The following is a 19,900-nucleotide window of genomic DNA, read 5'->3' on the forward strand; positions in this document are numbered from 1 at the left end:
CAACCTGATGGAGCTTGAGAGGTGCTGCAAAGAGGAATGGGCGAAACTGCCTAAAGAGAGGTGTGCCAAGCTTGTGGTATCATACTCAAAAAGACTTGAGGCTGTAATTGCTGCTAAAGGTGCATTGACAAAGTATTGAGCAAAGGCTGTGAATACTTATGTACATGTGATATCTTAGTTTTTTATTTTCATTAAATTTGCAAAAATTAAAAGAAAAAAAAACATTTTTCACGTTGTCATTATGGGGTGTTGTGTGTAGAATTTTGAGGAAAAAAATGAATTTATTTCATTTTGGAATGAGGCTGTAACTAACAAAATGTGGAAAAAGTGAAGTGTTGTGCATACTTCCTGGATGCACTGTATCTACTTCATTAGTGTCACTTGATTTTTAAAAAAAGTTATAGGACTCTGAAGACAAAAGAAAAAAACAAATCGGAATTTTAAACTGAGAGAACTGAGAGCAGATTTTTCTACAAAGTGGCTGTTTCTACAGACTCATGGAAAGCTCTCAGCAGTCATTTCATTCACCACTGGGATTTATAGACAGCTGTCCTACAGACACGTAGCACTGATGAGCAGCACAATACTGAAACAGCAGTGCACCTCAAAAAGCTAAGAAGTGGTGCATGTTGGGAAATTGTCCTGTTGTCCAAAATTCCTCTTAAAATATTGAGTTGGGAATAACTGATTACTCGTTCATAAGGAAGTGAGAGCACTAGATGCCTAAAAAGCCTATAGTTGGCTGCAATGTTACATTAAGGATGATTCTTCTTAAAATAATTTGTGCAGTGGGAATTACATTGACTTAAACAGCCACCACAGTGCATTGTGAAGTTGTGATGATGATGCTCAGGTTGAACTCGCTATCTCAGGGTATTTTTACTGCAAACAAACATGTCTTTTCCATAGACAGTCATATCACCAAGCAAACACATTGGGATTCCTTTTTTAATCTCAAACTGCCAATCAGAAACTCTCCATCTCCAGTTGATTCAATGAGATGAATGAGGAGAGGGGAAGAGGACTGAACAGTCGCCGACCTTGTAAAGATTTTTCTCTACCACCTGGTAGAGTTCACTGTGCTTAGCCTCTGATTGATACAGCCTGGCACTGGACAATCAACAAAGAGTGCCATGATAGGTTTCAGTTTACCTGCACATCAAACTGTGAAGCCAATCATTGGAGCCCAATTTTTGGTGGTGTACTCGGCGTAGAGCTAAACTGAAGGTTTTACCAAGGCATCATGACAAGCTGTTAGACTAAGACCATATCCTTGTGTCCTGATGTAAACTCTTTTAAGTTTCTTCCTTTATCTGCTGATGGGCTTAAATTGTTATTCTGACACCATTATGGACAGGATCCCTACAGAAAAAAAAGCCTTTATGATAAAAAGCAAAAAGAATATATGTAAATGAAAAAATCCTGTTATATCCCCTCCCTGAAACCTACCAGACTGCATTTTCATAAACAGTCATTTTATCTTAAGCTTGTCTGCTGAGAGTTAAAACTGCTGTTTGTTGATGGGGTCTGGTGGTTTCAAAGAGCGTGATGAAACTGCTGCTTCTGAGTATTAAAAGGCCCAGCTCTGTAGAGTAACTTACTGCTAGTGCTGGGAAACTAATCACAATCATCAACATAATATTGGAGTTTTGCCAATATCCTAGTGTCTACAAAATAATTTTGTCTGATATTAATATTTAAACAGAGTTCAGACATAAAACATCAGTCCTTTAATGCAGAGTATGTAAAATTCAGCCACCAGGGGGCTCTTAATCAAAACAATATCAGTATGAGTCAGACCAGCGCCGCCCAGCTCCACTGTTTGCTTCAGGTTTTTAATTGAGGACACTAAACCGCAAAACACAAAGCGTCGTTGCAAATCAGAAAACCAACATTCTGTTTTTGTTCATAAATTTACAATAATGATGAAGAAATGCACAGAAATAGGTGCTTCCAATCAGTGCCCAGCACATTCTGGGGATTTAGGCTTCATCAGCCTGTATCAGACACTGATGTTAACAGACACTAATGTTAACAAATAAAATAAATGCTTGGACTAAAAGTAGAGACTAAAATGTGAGGACTTTTAATGGACTAAAACTAGACTAAAACTAAAAAGGATAGAAATGACTAAATGTGACTAAAACTAAAATGCATTTCATTTAAAGACTAAAACTAAGACTAAAATTAAAAATAGCTGCCAAAATCAACACTGTGTGTAATATTCAGCCTAGCAGACCAAACTTGGTAAAAATTAAGCATGTTATTTTTTATCAGGCCTATCTATTTTAGTGTTTAATCACCTGAATGTATAAAATTGTTTTATTTCTATGAACTTAGAATAAGCCTTTTATTCCCATATAGGGAGCACCTCCTCCAAGGACTCCTGCATCTTTGATTTTTGTGTATTTCTACAGTACAGAAGGGACAGATACAGTTTTGTTAGAATTCCATAGGATGCTCCAGTTACCACCAGAAATCTGACATGTTGCCCAATTTTACACTCGGTGACTAACCGCTGTCAAACATTTCCCCTGAGTTCCTACTTTGATTGTGTCTCCTTCTTCACTCTCTGTGCTTGATTAGCCACTGCAGCATGCCCTCTCTTTATCTTCCTCTCTCTCTCCCTCTGAGATTTTGGTCAGACAAAGGCTCATCAACCAACTAATCAACCAACTGAAGGGTTTCAGCACTTGTTTTGAGGAGTCAGACCTGGAACAATGCAGAATAACTTACCAAATTTGTCTCAAGGGTTAGGGTTTCTACTCCAGACAACAGGATGGATTTATTTAATCACTTGAAATTCAGGCACCAAAGGGTACATGTGAAAATGGGATTTCAGTATCAATCAGAATGTTTGTGACCACAATTGAGCAACCTTGCCTACTTTTCTGAGTTTTTTAAAGTGACATAAGACATGAAGGAGCAGTGGTGGCCTTTTTTTTACATCACTGTGGCTGCAGAGAGTAGGCTGCAGTGGTTTAAAAATGAATGCAGTAATACAGACCTTAATCACGATTACTGCATCAACACTGACTGCCCTAGTGCTAACATCAGTGCGTTACCAGTTTCAGTTATGGAGACACTGGGAACGATGCCATCCTTTAGAATAAGTCTATTTTTTATATTTTTATCTATGGCATATAAACTATGAACTTTTATTACACTTTGGTCAATTATTTATATTGTGCTATCTTTAGTGTATTGGGGTTAATGTTTATCAGGACCAGGAGTTTAAGAAACAAAAACAAAACAAAATAAGTTTTAAGTCAATTGTAATTGAAATAATTACAGCCTAATTGTCCTTCTCCCAGTCTGAAGTGTGTTTTGGTTTTAGTTAGCCTAGAATGGACTACATTTGAATGGAGGTAACTGTTGTAAATCTTCACCTCAAGGCCAAGTGAAGAACCCTGCTTTTAGTCCTTGTACGTTCTCAGTTATCCAGAATCTGTTAATCCAGATCTTGGTCCAAAAAGTGTCAACTGGACTTGGTTAAGCAGACCCAAGTCCAGTTGCCTCTTTTTGGATCAAGTTTTGGTTAGCCCTGCTCCACATACTTGTATGGTACTCGGTGTGGAGTTTCCTGGATTAAGATCATTCTTTCTTCTTACAGGACGGAGGTCAGGGCGCTGAGTCAGCAGAACCTGAGGAACCTCCAAAGATCCTGGACCTGGAACAATAAATCAAAGAAAACTAAATGTTTACAATCAAACCTGGTGCCTTTTTTCATGATTTAGAATTCAACTCATCTCTTCATTTGTACCTGAATGAGAAATAAAAGTCGTTTGATTTCTTTAAATAAATAAACATGGAAATCCAATTGATGGAGTATTTTTTTTTTCATTTAAATAAAAATATGTGGGTTTTGTTTCTAAAAGGTGTAAATCTATAAAGAACTGTCATTTGGGATTCACCAGCCATACTTTTTCAGAACTGAAACCCATTACTAATCCAATCAATACTAGAGTACTGATCCAAAACCCTGTATTTGTATGGAGGTTTGTGTTTCATTAGGGAGCCACAATAATTATTTTATATGTAAAGAAACGCAAGGTTTGACCCAAACTTTGTATTTCATTTTTTATGTTACAAAGGCATAAGAGATCAAATATGTAAAGCCACTTATTATTACAAAAGTCACTAATCTCCTTTTAAGGATTCTACAAACAATCGTTCAGCAAATCAAACTGGTTTCTTTTTCTTGCTCATATGGGAGAAATAAACCAGTAAGGCCTCTACATAACTTAGTCTTTAGAGTCAAACTGAGACCCTGTTTACACCTCACATTAACAACTGTACTGAATAATCAGATATCAAGAGGTTATTAATTCTTGGTGTTAACATGCCTCATAATCTATTAAGATTTGTTATCCAGTAGATGAGGCAGCATACAGAGGCAGTCTGGGAGGTCTTTATCCAGACTGATTTAGTAGCTTAGACCTGCTATTTTCACCCAATGTGCTGTGGCACACCGGTGAAAACACATGAAAGACATGACTGAATACAGCCTTTTAGGTGTCTGTGCTTCCACTGTAGTGCCTAGTTAAAGTCCCTGTAAAGTGGAGTCCAAACTTTGTGTCAAAACCAAGCGGCAACCTCCAGTCCTGAAAAATGAAGCCAATGTGTAAGTGCAAAAAACTGCAATACCACAAGTGTCCACCTGAGGCTGGCTGCAGGAACACCGGAAGTTACTAACGCAACACATGTTAAAAAGCCACTTTTTAAACTACAAATAAACTGTTTTACAGCCTGGTTAAAAAAAAAAAAAAAAAGGCGAGTCTCATTAGCTAATGTCTTCACGTCCTCACTGTACAGGGGGTGAATTTTTTTGTACCACAATCATTTTGATTATATTTAGGAAAAACCTCACTGCGCACTGATTGGCTCATCTCATTTGACTAACAGATCACTTGACAGGCAGAGACTACCTTTCCGTCAACAAGAAATAAATAATAAAGAGCCATAAATCTAAAGCAACCAGGGAAATACAAATAGCACATTAACCTTATTGGATACTGGTTAGAGTAAAAGACTCCTCAATTTAAGACAACAAATGACCAGCGAGGCTGGACAAACACAAGAAAGCCACAGTAAGGCTGAGAGCCTAGGAAGGAGTATAAAACCCTCTCCACAGATATGTGTGGATCGTGTCACACGTTAGTGGAGCTTTCACGACAGAAGTCGTGTGAACAGACAGCCATGGCCAGTGGAAAATGACACAAATGATGCTGGGCTGTTCTCTGAAAAAGAGGTCATCACTGGAGACGTATTAATGTAAAGTGAAAATGCTAAATAAAGAGCCAGCACAGATGGATTAGCATACTGTAAGCAGGGTTTGAGCCTCACCAGACCAGATGAACTGGCACTCCTGCAGTGGATTTATCAGTCAAGGAATGATGGTATTTATAAAACATGAAAAGGAATTCTTTCAGAAACACCAAGAAAATGGTGGCCATCCCCGGAGACGTACATGATTGAGTTTTTATAAAAAATTGTTTTTTGAAATTTGTACATCAATATCTTGTTAAACATTAGAAATAAAAACAAAACAAAAATTACTAGTTAACTGTACCTTTTTAGACAAAAAGTCAAGAATGATAATAAAAAGCACCCTAGATGCAACAAATAAGGACAAAATCACAACCAAGTCACAAACCAGTGCAAAAATCTTGAGACATGAATTGAAGATTTAACCAACTTGGAACAAGAAATTGAATATGAAAGCAGTAACAGTACCCTCCAAAAAATTGTGATTCATACCATGTCAATTTTTGGCTAAATCCAAAGAGAAAAGTTGATTACAAAATTATTGAAGACAAAATGTTCAGAAACATTTTCAATTATCCGTGCTTCCAGTCCAAACCAGCAGGATTGGAATTCCAACCATCACTTAAAATCAACCCCTCTGAGATGATGTTAACCCCATCCTTGTGCTGCTGTTTGTCATTAATCATTGATGGTGTTGGACGTCAGCACAGAGGCAGTGAATGTGCTGAGTATGTCAATAAACGGAGAAAACCACTGCAGGCTCATCGGACACTGATGGGACCACCAACCTCACACAATACCAGCGATCAGATCTCACCACAGGGAGGTTTTGTGGTGCATTCCTACTCTATGTCCTTAAAGCCTCTTACACACTCCTAGATATTGACCAGGGTTGTCATGATATTAGAATTTAAATGTCAATATGATGCTAGAAAAAACATACATTATCAGTTATTTCTCTAGAAAGCATGGACCATTATTATTATTATTATTATTATTATTATTATTATTATTATTATTAATAGATATGGGACAGTGAATAGAGTCAGAAACATGAGTGGGAAACAACTTTCAGGACAGAAGCTACAGGCCAGACTTAAACCTGTCTGGCTGCATAAAAGGGGCGCCAACCTAACTGCTAGGCCATCTGCGCCCCAAAGCTTCAGGTTGTTGCAGATGACATCACGCAGCAGTGGAGAACTCCACCAAGGGGGGGCAAGAAGTGATTTTTACACAGAGAAACGCCACTGAGAAGTCCATGTTTTAAGGAGTTTACAACTATGCTAAGTATTCAAAGTGTAAAAATAGAAGCATTTCAAATTCTTAAGCTACTTTTGTTTCCCTAAAGTAATGAAATATTCAGGCAAAAAATTAAAAGAAGTTTAAGAAACTCAGAGAAACAGCAGCATGTAGGAACTATAAAAGTCTCTGTCTAAAGTCTGGAAGAGTGGAGTCACACAACACTAGTGTATGGGCCATTTTCCACAAAGTGGTCTGTGCTTCCTCAGCTGATACCCATCTCACCAACCTTCAGCCCCACTTGTTGTGACAGGAAAATGTTCCTAGCTTTTAAAATCTAAATCATTTGGCTTAGCTCAGCTGATTGTTTGGCTCCCAAACGGTTCTTCATTTGGAACCAGTTTGGCTTTTTAAATGTGGATTAAATAATGACGAAGGATGGAGGAAAAGGCAACTGACACTCAAATAGGAACTAGCTACTGTGGCTCATATTTAAGAGCTGCTATGTAGAACAGGCTCATTTAGGAGTGGCATGTCATCACTTGAGACTTGTTATGGTGCTTATAACGGGGTTGATAGTTGATCATTGTTTCAATTAAAAGCATGAGGATTATTTTGTACGTTAAAGCTCAAGTATGTAATATTCAACGAGAACCGTGTCGAATCAACTCTACTCCCCCTACCTTCCTGTTCTCTGTGTTTGGGCTTCGTAGCTCCGCCCCCCTTCTCACTTAGCTCCTTGTGAACGTGCATGTCTGCTGAATTGAATACTGACGTGGCAAACCTCTCGTGGAGTGATTTTGCTCCGCTTTTCCACTGAAATCAATGGCAAGATTACAGGCAAGTAAACACTTCATCTCAGCATGAACAAATTCTACATAGGACTGAACACCGCTGGTAACTCCACCATTGTATCAACCTCTCACTGAGCTGAGAGGCAGAAACACACCTACCACAGCAACCAATAGGAACACTCCCTCTGCCCTGAGCCGTGACTGGCTGTGAGTGCTAGCCTCCTCATTGGCTGGAGCATCGTCCCTTGCTGGTTTTCTTCAAGTGAGAGTGCAGCGTGAGGAGGCGGTGCAGAAGTGTGTTATTCTGTTAGATGGCTTCAATACGACCCTGACGGGTTGTGTTGTTTTTGTGGTCATAAGACACTAAAAATAAATTGCTTACTACAGCTTTAAAGATGTTCAGCTAGCCTCTTAGCTCATAGACTCTTCAAGACTCTTGTGTCCCTTTAACTGACTAGACAATGTTAGGTCTGAGTAATGTGTGATACTGACCAGCACCACATCATATAAATCAATTAAACTGTGCAAAAAAATTGGGGGGGGGGGGGTTGTAAAGTTTAGGGACACTCCATGTAGTAAATACATGGAGGCATTTTCTGACTATAATAAAAAGGGATTTTTTAATATGTTAAAGAAGCACAGCTAGCCCCTTATTCAGTACAAGACTCCTCCAGACTCTTGTCTTGCTACTTATGGCTAGAAAATGCAAGACGACACTAGCACATCTACGGGACTGTCTGGATTTGGAAATGGACCATACATGAGTGTTGTGTGACAACACTTGCTCAGGATTTAGATGGAGGAGCTCCTAATTCCTGCCTGCTGCTGTTTCTCTGTGAGGTTCTACTTTTCAGAATATTTCACTACTTTTGGGACACAAAAGTAGCTTAATAACTAAGAATGTGTATATTTTACCACTTTGAACACTCGACATAGTTGTAAAAAGCTCAAAACATGTCCTTTTGGGTAATTTTCTATGTAGAAATCACTACTTGCCCCCCAAATTTGGCATTTTATTCCAGGGTTGAATGAAATGAGGGACAAAATACTTGGAGCCCAGTGCTTTAGTACGATGTGTGAATGTAGCGTCCAAGTTAGAATTGTGTGTTTGAGCTCAGAGAGAACTGGAGAGGATTTTATGGGTAGTTTTATGACGCACAACATCAGAGAAAACTCTGGAATCAGTTGTTCCCCAGGCAGTGCTACTCGAAGGAAATAAAGTCTGCAGGATTCTGAGTTAAACACCAATACATGAACACAGATACAGTGTGTCTTTGTCAGTCTATTCATGTGTTTCCTTGTCTCTTGGCTCCACCCAGGGTTGAGTTAAAACAGGGACAAGGAAGAGACATGAGGAAAGGAGGATAATTCACTGAAAGAGAAATCCTTTACTATCCTTTATTTTGAATTTCAATCTGTTTTTGTGTCATTTTGGATTTTTCTACTGCGTTAAATTAAGGTTGAAAATCTAACTGCACTGCATCACTTTATGTTTTCAATTAGGAACAACTAATCCTTTCTAAAAGGTCGACTGCTATCAACTACTCTTTCCCTCTTCTTGACTTTAAAGGGGCTCTATGCAAGATTTAGAAAACTATTAGTGTAGCAACCCCGCCGGCCATTAGGTGAACTACAACAGCATTGTGCTGCTCGTCCACAACGGCGCGCTCCTTGCTCATGAACGAGCCTCCGATTTATCAGCTGATACACACGCAGACCAAGGTGATTTACCGGCATCATGTATACAGAGGAGGTAAGTGAAGTATCACTTAAAAGTTCCACAAACTAAAAATGAAAATGAAAAAAATGAACCTCTAGTGCGGACACGGCACAAAATTAAATATTGGTTCATATGAGGCAATTAAAAAAGGACGATATTTTCGCTACCATTTCTATGAATGAACAACTTCGCTACTTAGTGCAGCATTGACCGATTTTATTGTCTTTTTACGTGTGTAATGTGTAAAGTGTATTGAATGGGACGCGTTTTAGAGCAGAGGCAACAGGGCAAACATTGCTTAGATCTGATAATGGTGCCTCAACCGCGGATAGCAGATAGCTGACATTATGTGTTGAAGATATTTTACAAACTAAGTATCAAAAAACAAACTCAGTAAGTTGAGTCCAGTGCCAGGAAGCAAGAAAAAAATGCAATATTATCTGGAAAACCCTGAATAAACAACGTGACATTCTCGCTGTTTGGACAGCATCTTCGTAAGCAAGCTAACGTGATGTAGCATATGGTTTATACAACATAAAACATTACATTGTATTTCATGGTCCGGAGTGATGCCTTACCTTTTCAACAGAAAGACGGCCATCTCTGGATCTGTATGTATCCCGAGCACCGAGCAAAGCTCTCTCCATTTCTCAAATACTCCACCGATATTTATCCTTGATTTCCCCCTGCGTTGGTCACACTCTCTTTTAGCTTGATGGGCTTAAGCAGATAAAACTATCTTAGTTTTTTTATGTTTTTGCAGAGTTTGTGTGGGGGTTTGGGCTGAGCTAGCCGGTCGTTTGCTCAGCTTGTGCTGTCATTATCGAAATTAGTGTCATTATCTAATCAAAAGAAACTAAATGAATTAGGCTGATTTAAAATTCACAATGCTTTCTTTTCCCTTTTTTGTAGACCAAAAGTACAACATAAATCAAAATGAAACTTCACCATGGCGCTACAAGTGAAGATGTAGTTAACGGACAATATTTCAAGGGTACTTCAAGGGTCACTTTAATCAGTCCATTAAATCTGAAGTAGTACAAGACGCTGCATCCTGTCCTATGTTCCCATTACATGGGTGCATAATAATGCTGAGACGTTCCCCATCATGATCACGTGCAGTGCTGCAGCACAAGTGAACCATGCAGCACCTGGCTCCATTGAAAATTCATCCTCATTTATTTTGTGAAGCAGCCACAGCTCCAAACATGCTAGAATAAAGATCAGTGTGGACCAGACAGCACCACATTTTAACAGCTTTTTTTCCCTGATCAAGTCATAATCTTGCATTTACTGAAAATAGTGATATACCATTTATTGTGACTACTAAATAAAGGTAAAAATCATAATTATGATTTTTTTAATTATAATTATTATCATCTAATAATTAAACATGATTGCTCACTGATTTTACAACATCTGCAGTTGTGCATGAATTTCAAATTATTAAATAAATTAAATTGTGTCTTTGAGGGTAAATTCTTTCAAATTCAAATTCTTCAGGTTATTATGCATTGCTCCTGGTCAAACCCCTGAAGCTACCTTTCTCTCATCCTCTTTAGCATTTATTTTCAAATGAACCACGGTATGTGCTGTGGCTCCTTCTGCTCCTCACTTAAATCAAGAGTTTTGTTGGTATGAGGGCTAGAGCACACACTCTGCTGCAAAAGAAGTGAGGGTGCGCTCCATTTACCACACATGACAAAACCTATGGGCAAAATGAGGCAACACAGCATGCGGCACAGTGATTGTATAATCTTAGTTCATTCAGGAACACTAATAATATTTTACTGCTAGAGGTATACAGTTTTACTCAGCAGAGAAGGCTCTCCTCAAAGACGCTCCCCACGTAAGTTGAGCAGCATGCTTTGACTTTCCAGGGAGTGCTTGGCCAGAAACCCTGATACGATATACATTTATGTTAATGCTGAATACAATAAAATTAGTTCAAAAGCAATAAATCCATAGTAGCATGAATCTGAATATGAGGGTGCAACAAGCTTTATGCTTTAAAGGGATACTTCAACATTTTGGCAAATTCGCCCATTGCCATAATTCCTATAGTCTTAGTACCGGGTACCGGACCCCCTGATAAGGGCGGTTCGGTCCCTGTGCGACCGGTGTCAGAGCTTGGTCCGCATTGCCGGAAGTAAGTCGGACTTGTTTCTGGTGCGGGTTGGACTCCGCCAGGGCTGCCCTTTATCACCGGTTCTGTTCATAACTTTCATGGACAGAATTTCTAGGCACAGCCAGGGCGTTAAGGGCGTCCGGTTTGGTGGCCTCAGGATTGCTTTTTGTGGATGATGTGGTTCTTTTTGCTTCATCAGGCCATGACCTTCAGCTCTCACTCAACCGAGTGTGAAGCGGCTGGGATGAGAATCAGCACCTCCAAATCTGAGGTCAGGGTCCTCAGTCGGAAAAGGGTGGAATGCCCTCTCCGGGTTGGGAATGAGACCCTGCCCCAAGTGGAGCAGTTCAAGTATCTCAGGGTCTTGTTCACTAGTGAGGGAAGAATGGAGCGAGAGATTGACAGGTGGATCGGTGCGGTGTCTGCAGTGATGCGGTCTCTGCACCAGTCCGTCGTGGTGAAGAAAGAGCTGAGTCAAAAGGCGAAGCTCTCGATTTACCAGTTGATCTACGTTCCCACCCTCACCTATGGTCATGAGCTTTGGGTCGTGACCGAAAGAACAAGATCATACAGGCAGCTGAAATGAGTCTCCTTCGCAGGGTGTCTGGGCAATCCCTTAGAGATAGGGTTAGAAGCTCGGCCATTCGAGAGAGACTTGGAGTAGAGCCGCTGCTCCTCCGCGTTGAGAGGAGCCAGATGAGGTGGCTCGGGCATCTGGTCCGGATGCCTCCTGGACACCTCCCGGGTGAGGTGTTCCGGGCAAGTCCCACTGGGAGGAGACCCCGGGGAAGACCTAGGACACACTGGAGAGACTATGTCGCTCGGCTGGCCTGGGAACGCCTTGGGATCCCCCAGGAAGAGCTGGACAAAGTGGCTGGGGAGAGGGAAGTCTGGGTCTCCCTGCTTAGGCTGCTGCCCCCGCGACCCGATCTCGGATAAGCGGAAGAAGATGGAGATGGAGATCGTAATGTTACATAATTAAACGGTATTATTTCATAGCGTGGTGGGTAACCAATGAGAACCAGCAAACCAGGAAGCATCATCAACTGGATGGTACATACGTCTGTCTCTCAAACACAAACACAGCTGTACTTTAATCTCAGCCAGGATTTCACCCTCATTCTTTTACTTTTTAAATTTAGCTGAACTGAACTGTGTAACATGCACAGCCAGCTGAGTATTTGATCAACGTCCATGTTTGTTTTTCTTCTGAAGTCAAATTTGATCACACTACAGTCTGTGCATTCTCATGTGTTCACAGTCTCCACTGTGATCCTGCTCTTACAGACAGAAGGTGTGTGGTGTCACGGTCTGGTTCAGTCGTCTAGTGTGTGCATTTAGAGGATTAAAGGATAAAAATCATTTGGAAAATGTCCCCCACGTTTTTAAAATCATTTAAGACTTGAAAATGGTCTGATGGCCAGCCTTAGGGTAAATGATAACTAAAGTCATCTAGCTCCATCCTCTGGAAAGCATAACAATCTAAACTAAGTATAATGGCGATCCATTTGACTGTAACTGAGAGACTACAGACTGGATGAAGCTGGACCAACCACAGCTGCCTTTCAAATCCTTTTGAGCTGCCAGTGAAACATTACTATCATGCATGCTAATCAATCAATATTAATCATTAGTCCTGATGAGCTGGAAGGGGATTTGGGCACAGAGGTTTTCTGTAACCTAAAATTCTGTTTTGTGACTAACAGCTTCTACAGCCAATGACTGGTCATCATCAGATCTAGGACTGCATAATCAGGATGGAGTTTCTGTCATTTCACTGCTGCCAGTAATGCTTCCCTCCATTTTGTTACATGAAAACCACCGAAATGTGTCTCTGTTTTCTCTCTGGTTGATGTTTTCATGTCGGATCATCACCACGGTCTGTTCTTTTCCTTGTCTCAGTTCTTCCTCATGGCTGTCTAAGCAGAAGAAACCTTTGTTGTTTACAGAGCCAACACATGGTGTTTTTGAAGGCAGCCATGTTTTTTATGATGGCTGGAGCCTGTTACTTATGCCTTTCTCTCTCCTGCTCTTCTCTTCCAGCTTTTTTTTTTCCAGCAGAGAGCGACTGATGTTACTCTGAAGCTCTTCCACTGCCTCAAACTGAAAATCCCTAAATTCGTCCTCCTTCTACAGACCTTCTCTTTAAATAGCTTTCCTTTTCTTCACCCGACATTGAAGACACAAAGACAAGCCTGACCTCCTCCCTCTGCTGTCCACATGGCTGTCAGACAGTTTATTGGTTTTACAGTTCTGCAGAGAGCTGTGCACACGGTGCACATTAAGGAGTGTAATTAAACATTTGGCCATTCTGGGATCAGAATATCTGTGACGGCGTAACCTTTCCAAAATGGAGAGCGAGCAGCTGTGGAGGTTTCTGCTCCGATCGTCTCTCTGCCTGCTGAGCTCCCTTCCCCCAACACACAAAGAGCTGAGCGGCAGAGCAGAGCAGCTTGGAAATGGTTTTGCCGGCGAAGCGACGCTGTGGGGGGAGAAAGGAGGAGGGAGGGGGAGGGCAATAAAGACCAGAGCCGACGACCTGCTCCACTGCTGCAGGCGCCCAGGCTGTTTGCCGCCAGTCCAGCCCAAAATTCAAAATGCTGTTGATGGTTCACTTCCTACTTCCTGTCTGAACAACTGTCTTGATCAGGTCTTGTGTTCAGATGGGATGACAATCTGTCCATTAGAAGGAGCTGAATGTAACAGCTGGCTTATGTAGAGAGAAAACCCAAGGTGCATTCAATTCAAAGAGTCAATCTCTCTGTAGTTCTGAAGCTCAAAGCTTGTGTGTGTTCAGCATGCAATTAAACTACTCACTTCTAATTGGATGGTTATTTTTGCACAGTTCCAATACTGTGTCTAAAGAAATGTATAATTCAGCCAATGCATAATCATGCATCATTTCCCTAAATTAGGTCTTGGAGTCTGTTTAAGTCCTATTTTAGGAAATTGTGAAGTTATTAGTCTTCCTTCATTGCATCTGAAATTCTTGAATGTCATATTGCAGAGAAGGAAGTAATTTTGCTTCAGTTTCATAAGGGAATAGAAAAGAATTTCATGTTTTTAAGAGAAAGTTTCAAGTTAGATTTCCCTGAGTAAACTCAAGAGAATCAGACCTAAGGGATTTTCTGTATCAGACATGTTCTCAACAGCTCAGCTAGCACTCTTGTTACAACTGACCCTTCTCTTAGCCCCTCCCTAGAACGGCCACTGTCCAATCCTACGTTAGCAATCGTAACAATGCTCAGGAGGCCTGTCAAGCTTTCAGCAGAGGCTGAGAGGGGTCTGGCTCCAGACTGCACATCTCTGATGGCCAAAATCAGACCGTTCATCTAAGACACCATGTTCTACGCATGGGTTCTCTCTGGGTACTCTGGCTTCCTCCCACCACCAAAAACATGCTCATTAGGTTAACTGGTGACTCTAAGGCCCTGACCACACGGAGACAAAAAACGATATATTGCTATTTTGTTTTGAAAAAAAATTCTGTAAAGACGGGATCGTTTCAGGAAATATCCACAGAACCACAGAACCACTGAAAACGCTGTAGTGTATATGCCAAGCCTGTATGCGGCACTGTAACGCTGCCACGGAAATGCTTTAGAAGAGAGAAGAAGATCACAGAAAACTGCCACGAACTTTCTTCTAGTTGCCTTCCTGGTTGTTCTCCGCATTGGATTTAAAAATGTGGTGTATGCGTTTCATGGTGGTGGTAAAGGAGCATCAGATTTTGGTGTGAAAGCCATAATAAGCTCAGTATCTTCTGCAGCATGAACACATCCCTGTAGTCCCCCATGTTTGTTTTGGTTGGATCCGTGCAGGTGCCTTAAGAGAGCTACACTTTGTGTTACATAATTGTTTCAAGAAAGATGCAGATAGCCATCCACACGGAGACGAAACGGTAGTCGTTTACGGATTCATGCACTCTGGGACCCGTTTTTGAAAAGTACGGTTTACAGTCACTCAAAACGCCGTTTCCGTGTGGATGAAATGCCGAAATGACCAAAAACTTTTGCATATGCTCCTGAATTCATCTCTGTGTGGACAAGGCAGGGCCATAGGTATGAGTGTACCTACGGCCAGTGTAGTCCCCCCCCCCACAGGATAAGCAGCATAAAAAAATGGATGGATGAAAGAAAGACACAGGGGACACAGGCTCTCTCTCCTTCTTTCCATTACTTCTATTCTGGCCGTCTCCATTTAATGATCTGCCTGTTTAAGCATGCACAGTTTGAAAAAGCATAATTGCACAGCCTGCCATTAGTTGACAGCCCCTCACAAAGCAACAATATGGCAAAAAATATTCAACTTTTTCATGATATTCTAATTTTTTGAGATGTGCCTGTAGTTGCAGGCAACACCATAGGTCAAGATACTTCTAAACAAAGCCGCCTCAAACATATTTGGGATGAAGTACTGAAAATCAGTGAACACTCAAACCTTGTTTTTGTTAATATGAAAACATCTCCAGTGTTCTTAAAAACTACCCAGAAAAATATTAAAACGCTATAGAGTACTTTTCCCCTTTTGTTCTGTAGTCACTGTGGTCTCGATCCGTCTGATATATTTGATATAATCTTCCCAAGCTTGCTTTAGAAGGCATGAACTAGTATCCTTAACCTGAACCTACAGATCCTCTTTAAACAAAGCTCAAGTCTACAAGAAGGATCCCTTAAACGGATAGTTTGGTATTTTTGAAGTGGGGTTGTATGAGGTACTTGTCAATAGTAAGTATATTAGCCACAGGATGTCGGCCTGCTCAGCCCCTCAGTTGAGAAACAAGCAGGAGTTCAGGCACGAAAGCTATGCCATACGGTACGTTGTATTAGACTGGTATGTTTGTTCCACTTAATTTCGCTAATTCAAGAAAAGCTAAGCTGAAAAACAACTTTGAGGGTACGCTGCACTGAAAAACATCCCATTTCTTTAACTTCCGCATTCAAGCCCCTTTGTATAAGCACTTTTTGGGCACACCACATAGACTACATGTTCTTATGTCAACAGCGCACTGGCCAGCTGCCCATCTATTGTGTTAATACTTAACTTGAACTTTGTTGAGCAAATGACCCTTTGTCAACCATTGTCCTCCTTGGTTACTGTAATAGGTTTATCTCCTGTCATCTGGCCCCTTCTAATTAGAAACAACTGAAAATAGCCCACAATTCAACAAACTTTTCTTCATGATTAATAGAGCTTATTGTTTTAAGAATTTGACTTCAGTGAAAGGTCTAGGGAGGTGAATGAGAAAACTTGATATCTGCAAAAACTTGATTGAATTCAAAATATTATGTCTGGTGTTAGTGAAGTTGGTTAACAATAGCTCTCTTCTTGCTGCATCAACAGAGAACTTGATTTGGAAAATAGATAAACACTTTGTTTAGAATCTGCCTTAGAAGGCCAGCATCGAAGGGGACATATGCCAAAATCACATTTTTAGGCTTTTCTAACAAAAATATGTGCCCCTGACCTGTCCACAATCCCCTCAAGTACTGGAAAAATCTCCCCCCCAACCATTTAGAAAATGTGTGCTGAAATAAGCCATTCTTAGATATTCCCCTCATGATGTCATGTGGGGAGTTAGCACCGGCCTCAGGCTCAGTTGGCCTTGCTTGGGTGAAAGTTCCGCCCATTTGAGGAGGATCAGGAGGGCCACATCCATTAAGATATATCCATTTCCTGAGAGGGGCGTGGTCAGGGGCGGAGTCAAACAGCTCAGTAACATTTAAAGCCACAGACACGGAAACAGCGCTTTCTGAGCAGCTCTGAAACAGAGGGGTTTTTAGACATGCAAAAATCCAATACTGGAGTGTTTTTTCAGCAAGCATGTTTTGGGGACCCCTGAGACGAATATAAACCTGCCTTAAAAGGGTAAATTATGTCCCCTTTAAGCTTGGTTTACGCTTCTGTGTCAAGTCTATGGGATTGAGTGTCACATTTTCGTGCATTGGTGAGTCCATGTCACTCAGTTATACTCAACCCCAACCCTAATCTTTAATGCGACTTTTATGCACCCAGTTTTTTTCAACAAAATTTCCAGCATGTTTGTGTCCTGGAAATAATAAAAGTCCATCAGGGTGGTAGCTACTAACCTTGCAAAGCAGAACACTGGCCAGATTCCATGTCTGTCATCAGGCTACTGACGGAGTTTTGTTGTATCTGATAGCAATGGCTGCTGCAAGTGTAGCAATAAGCTGGGATGTAGCTATAGTATAGCTGCATTTTTATCAGGACTGGACCACTTTTCTTTATAAAATAAAAAGCAATAACCTCATCTTGTCTTGTCACTCTGATTGGCCCATAATGAATGTGACAGAACATTCATCCAATCATCATCTGAGAGATTTTTTGAAAAATCTTGCCCTTCCAAACACTTTTTATTGAAGGTTTACAGGACAAATGTGAAATATAGCCCTTACAATGGATGTATGAAACAGTCTACCTGGTGTTTCAGGTTAGGTGGCTACAGGCTTTGTTTACTTTACTGCAAGTGAGCAAACAAGGAGATCGATGATGTGGCTTGGATGCAGCTATAGCAGCAGTTTTATCAGAACTGGACATTTATTTATTTAAAGAATAAGCAAAGAGCCACACTGAAAGCTCCTCTGGCAAAAAGATGTTTTTGCTCCTTTCCTGACTGGCCTCAGCAGGAGTTGATTCATTAATTGGCTCCACTGATAGCTAACATCAATAGCAGCTACTTGCTGAGTCTACATCATGTAGTTAACTCCCTGGTACGGTGCATGTCCGCTATTTCATGTGTTCTCTTGCTCTGATTGGCCCGTAAAGAATGTGATCATCTGAACATTTGTCCAATCATCCTGAGATTTTTTGTAAAGGTTCTGCCCCGACCAAACTCAGAAAATGGGCCGTTTCGCAGATGGATGTGAAACGTATCCAATGTGACACAGTCTATCTGGCATGTCAGGTTAGCCCAGGAAACCATGGCAACTGAAACCGAGCACATCATTTTGGGGATGGAGCTGATAAATATTGATCAGTAGTTAATTATACAGCAGTTATTGCAAAGGAGAGAGGAGACATGAGAGGAGAATGAAAATACAGCCTCTGCTGAATCAGCTGAGACAGGACAGGCCACCAAGAGAAGCGTGGATGAGGATGCATGCCTTATATTCTCAGATGTTAGAAAGTAGATTTGACTAGTTGTACTGTTATCTGCAGTCATATTTCACACTCTAGATTCCAAACTAGACATTACTTAGAGACTGGCAGTCATCCGGTGCTAACTAGAAGACCAATCACAGGGCTTGAAGTTGACAATGTTTAATGCACTTTGGCTATGTGCAAAGACCTCTGCATGGGGTCCAGGGCTAAAGAATAGCTTTTACACCAAAGAATAAGTCAGGCTTTACTTGTAAATTGACGTCAATGCTGGCTAACATTACAGAATAGAAATTTCAACATTACTAGCATTACTAGCAGTATTACAGTATGCATTCAGTATGTTTGCTATTACCAGAACATCACATATTTTCCATATTGAAAATGTTTCATCTTGTTGTAAATGTCACTGGGCTGAATTGCCAATGTGGTTGTCCATATAGTTGAATCCAAAGAAGTTATTTTTCATTATAACTTTTGGTTTAAGGAACGGGATAAAAATAGTCCATGTGATATGGATCTTCAGTCACTCTTTCTGACACCTTGAGCACACGTTCCATAACCTGAAACACAACATAGACTGTTTCACATCTCCATTGCACGGAAGATAATTCATATTCATCTGGGAAACCTTCCATACAAGTCATTTGGGTAGAGCAGGACTTTTCGAAAAATTCACATAAGATCATTGGGCAAACGTTGTGTCTTTCACATCCATGATGGGCCAATCAGAGTGACAAGATAAAATTAGACAAAATGTGCAGCTCCAGGAAGAAACTTCAGCTCAGTAGTAAGGCTGATGAATAAAACTCATGCCAAGGCTGGTAGGATGAAGTGAAAAAACATCTTCCCTGCCTAAAAAAGCATTCACTGTGGCTTTTTCTCCTCTTTCAATAAAGAAATGCTGTCCAGATCTGATAAAACTGGTGCTCCATCTATATCCGAGCTATTACCTTTACCGGCAACAGTCAATAGTACTGGCTTGAGATACAATTAAACCCTGTATGTAACCATCACAAACTCATACCCATCATGAGAAGAGCAAAAACATCTTTTACCCTATGAAAAAATTTCTGTAAAAGTCTTGGACTTCTTTGCTCTTGTTGTATAAAATACATCTGGCCCAATTTTGATAAAGCTCCCCCTATGGCTGCATACGAGCTCATCAGCAGCCATTATACATACCTGCTCACAGTACACCTAAACCCCCCCCCATAGCTATTGCAAACTCATGCCAAAGCAGGTCGAAAGAGCCACAAAAACATTTTTTTCATCATGAAAGGTTTTTAGAGTGGTTCTTTGTCCTTTTTTCATAAAGAAATGTGGTCCAGTTCTGATAAAACTGTCAACACTATTGCTACGTCCAAGCTAATCACTACACTGGCGGAAGCGATTACTACTCGCTTCCATGACAATGAAACGCCGCCCATTTACAATCTCATTTTACTCAAATGGTGCTGGTTTGTCAGATTTGTTCTCAGACCTGGCACAAACATTTCAGAGTAGAGTTTTGCAACATGGATTTGCCTGATGACAGACACTGAATCCAGCCAAGTCAATTAAAGAGATGAGGCTTTCTGACTGATGGTTCAGCAGAAGAATCAGAGAGCCAATCCAGGGTTAATTATATTC

At 40.7% G+C, this 19,900-nt stretch overlaps 1 protein-coding gene and 1 long non-coding RNA gene across 4 annotated transcripts in view; one reads left to right on the forward strand and one right to left on the reverse strand.

Annotated features, from left to right (window-relative positions):
- stab1 (stabilin 1) overlaps positions 1-3,806 on the forward strand; it is a 142,397-nt gene extending 138,591 nt beyond the window's left edge. For all 3 annotated transcript variants that reach the window (XM_041783712.1, XM_041783713.1, XM_041783714.1), the window contains one exon: positions 3,614-3,806. In XM_041783712.1, coding sequence (XP_041639646.1) covers positions 3,614-3,682 — 69 coding nt within the window. In that variant the 3' untranslated portion in view covers positions 3,683-3,806. The remainder of the gene's footprint in view (positions 1-3,613) is intronic.
- Positions 311-19,900, reverse strand: part of LOC121507407 — a 31,227-nt gene continuing 11,637 nt past the window's right edge. The window contains exons 3-4 of the long non-coding RNA XR_005991713.1: positions 3,558-3,670; positions 311-1,848 (exon numbers count right to left, since the gene is read on the reverse strand). This is a non-coding gene — a long non-coding RNA (uncharacterized LOC121507407). The remainder of the gene's footprint in view (positions 1,849-3,557; positions 3,671-19,900) is intronic.

This window comes from Cheilinus undulatus, linkage group 3 (assembly GCF_018320785.1).
Source record: "Cheilinus undulatus linkage group 3, ASM1832078v1, whole genome shotgun sequence".
NCBI lineage: Eukaryota > Metazoa > Chordata > Actinopteri > Labriformes > Labridae > Cheilinus > Cheilinus undulatus.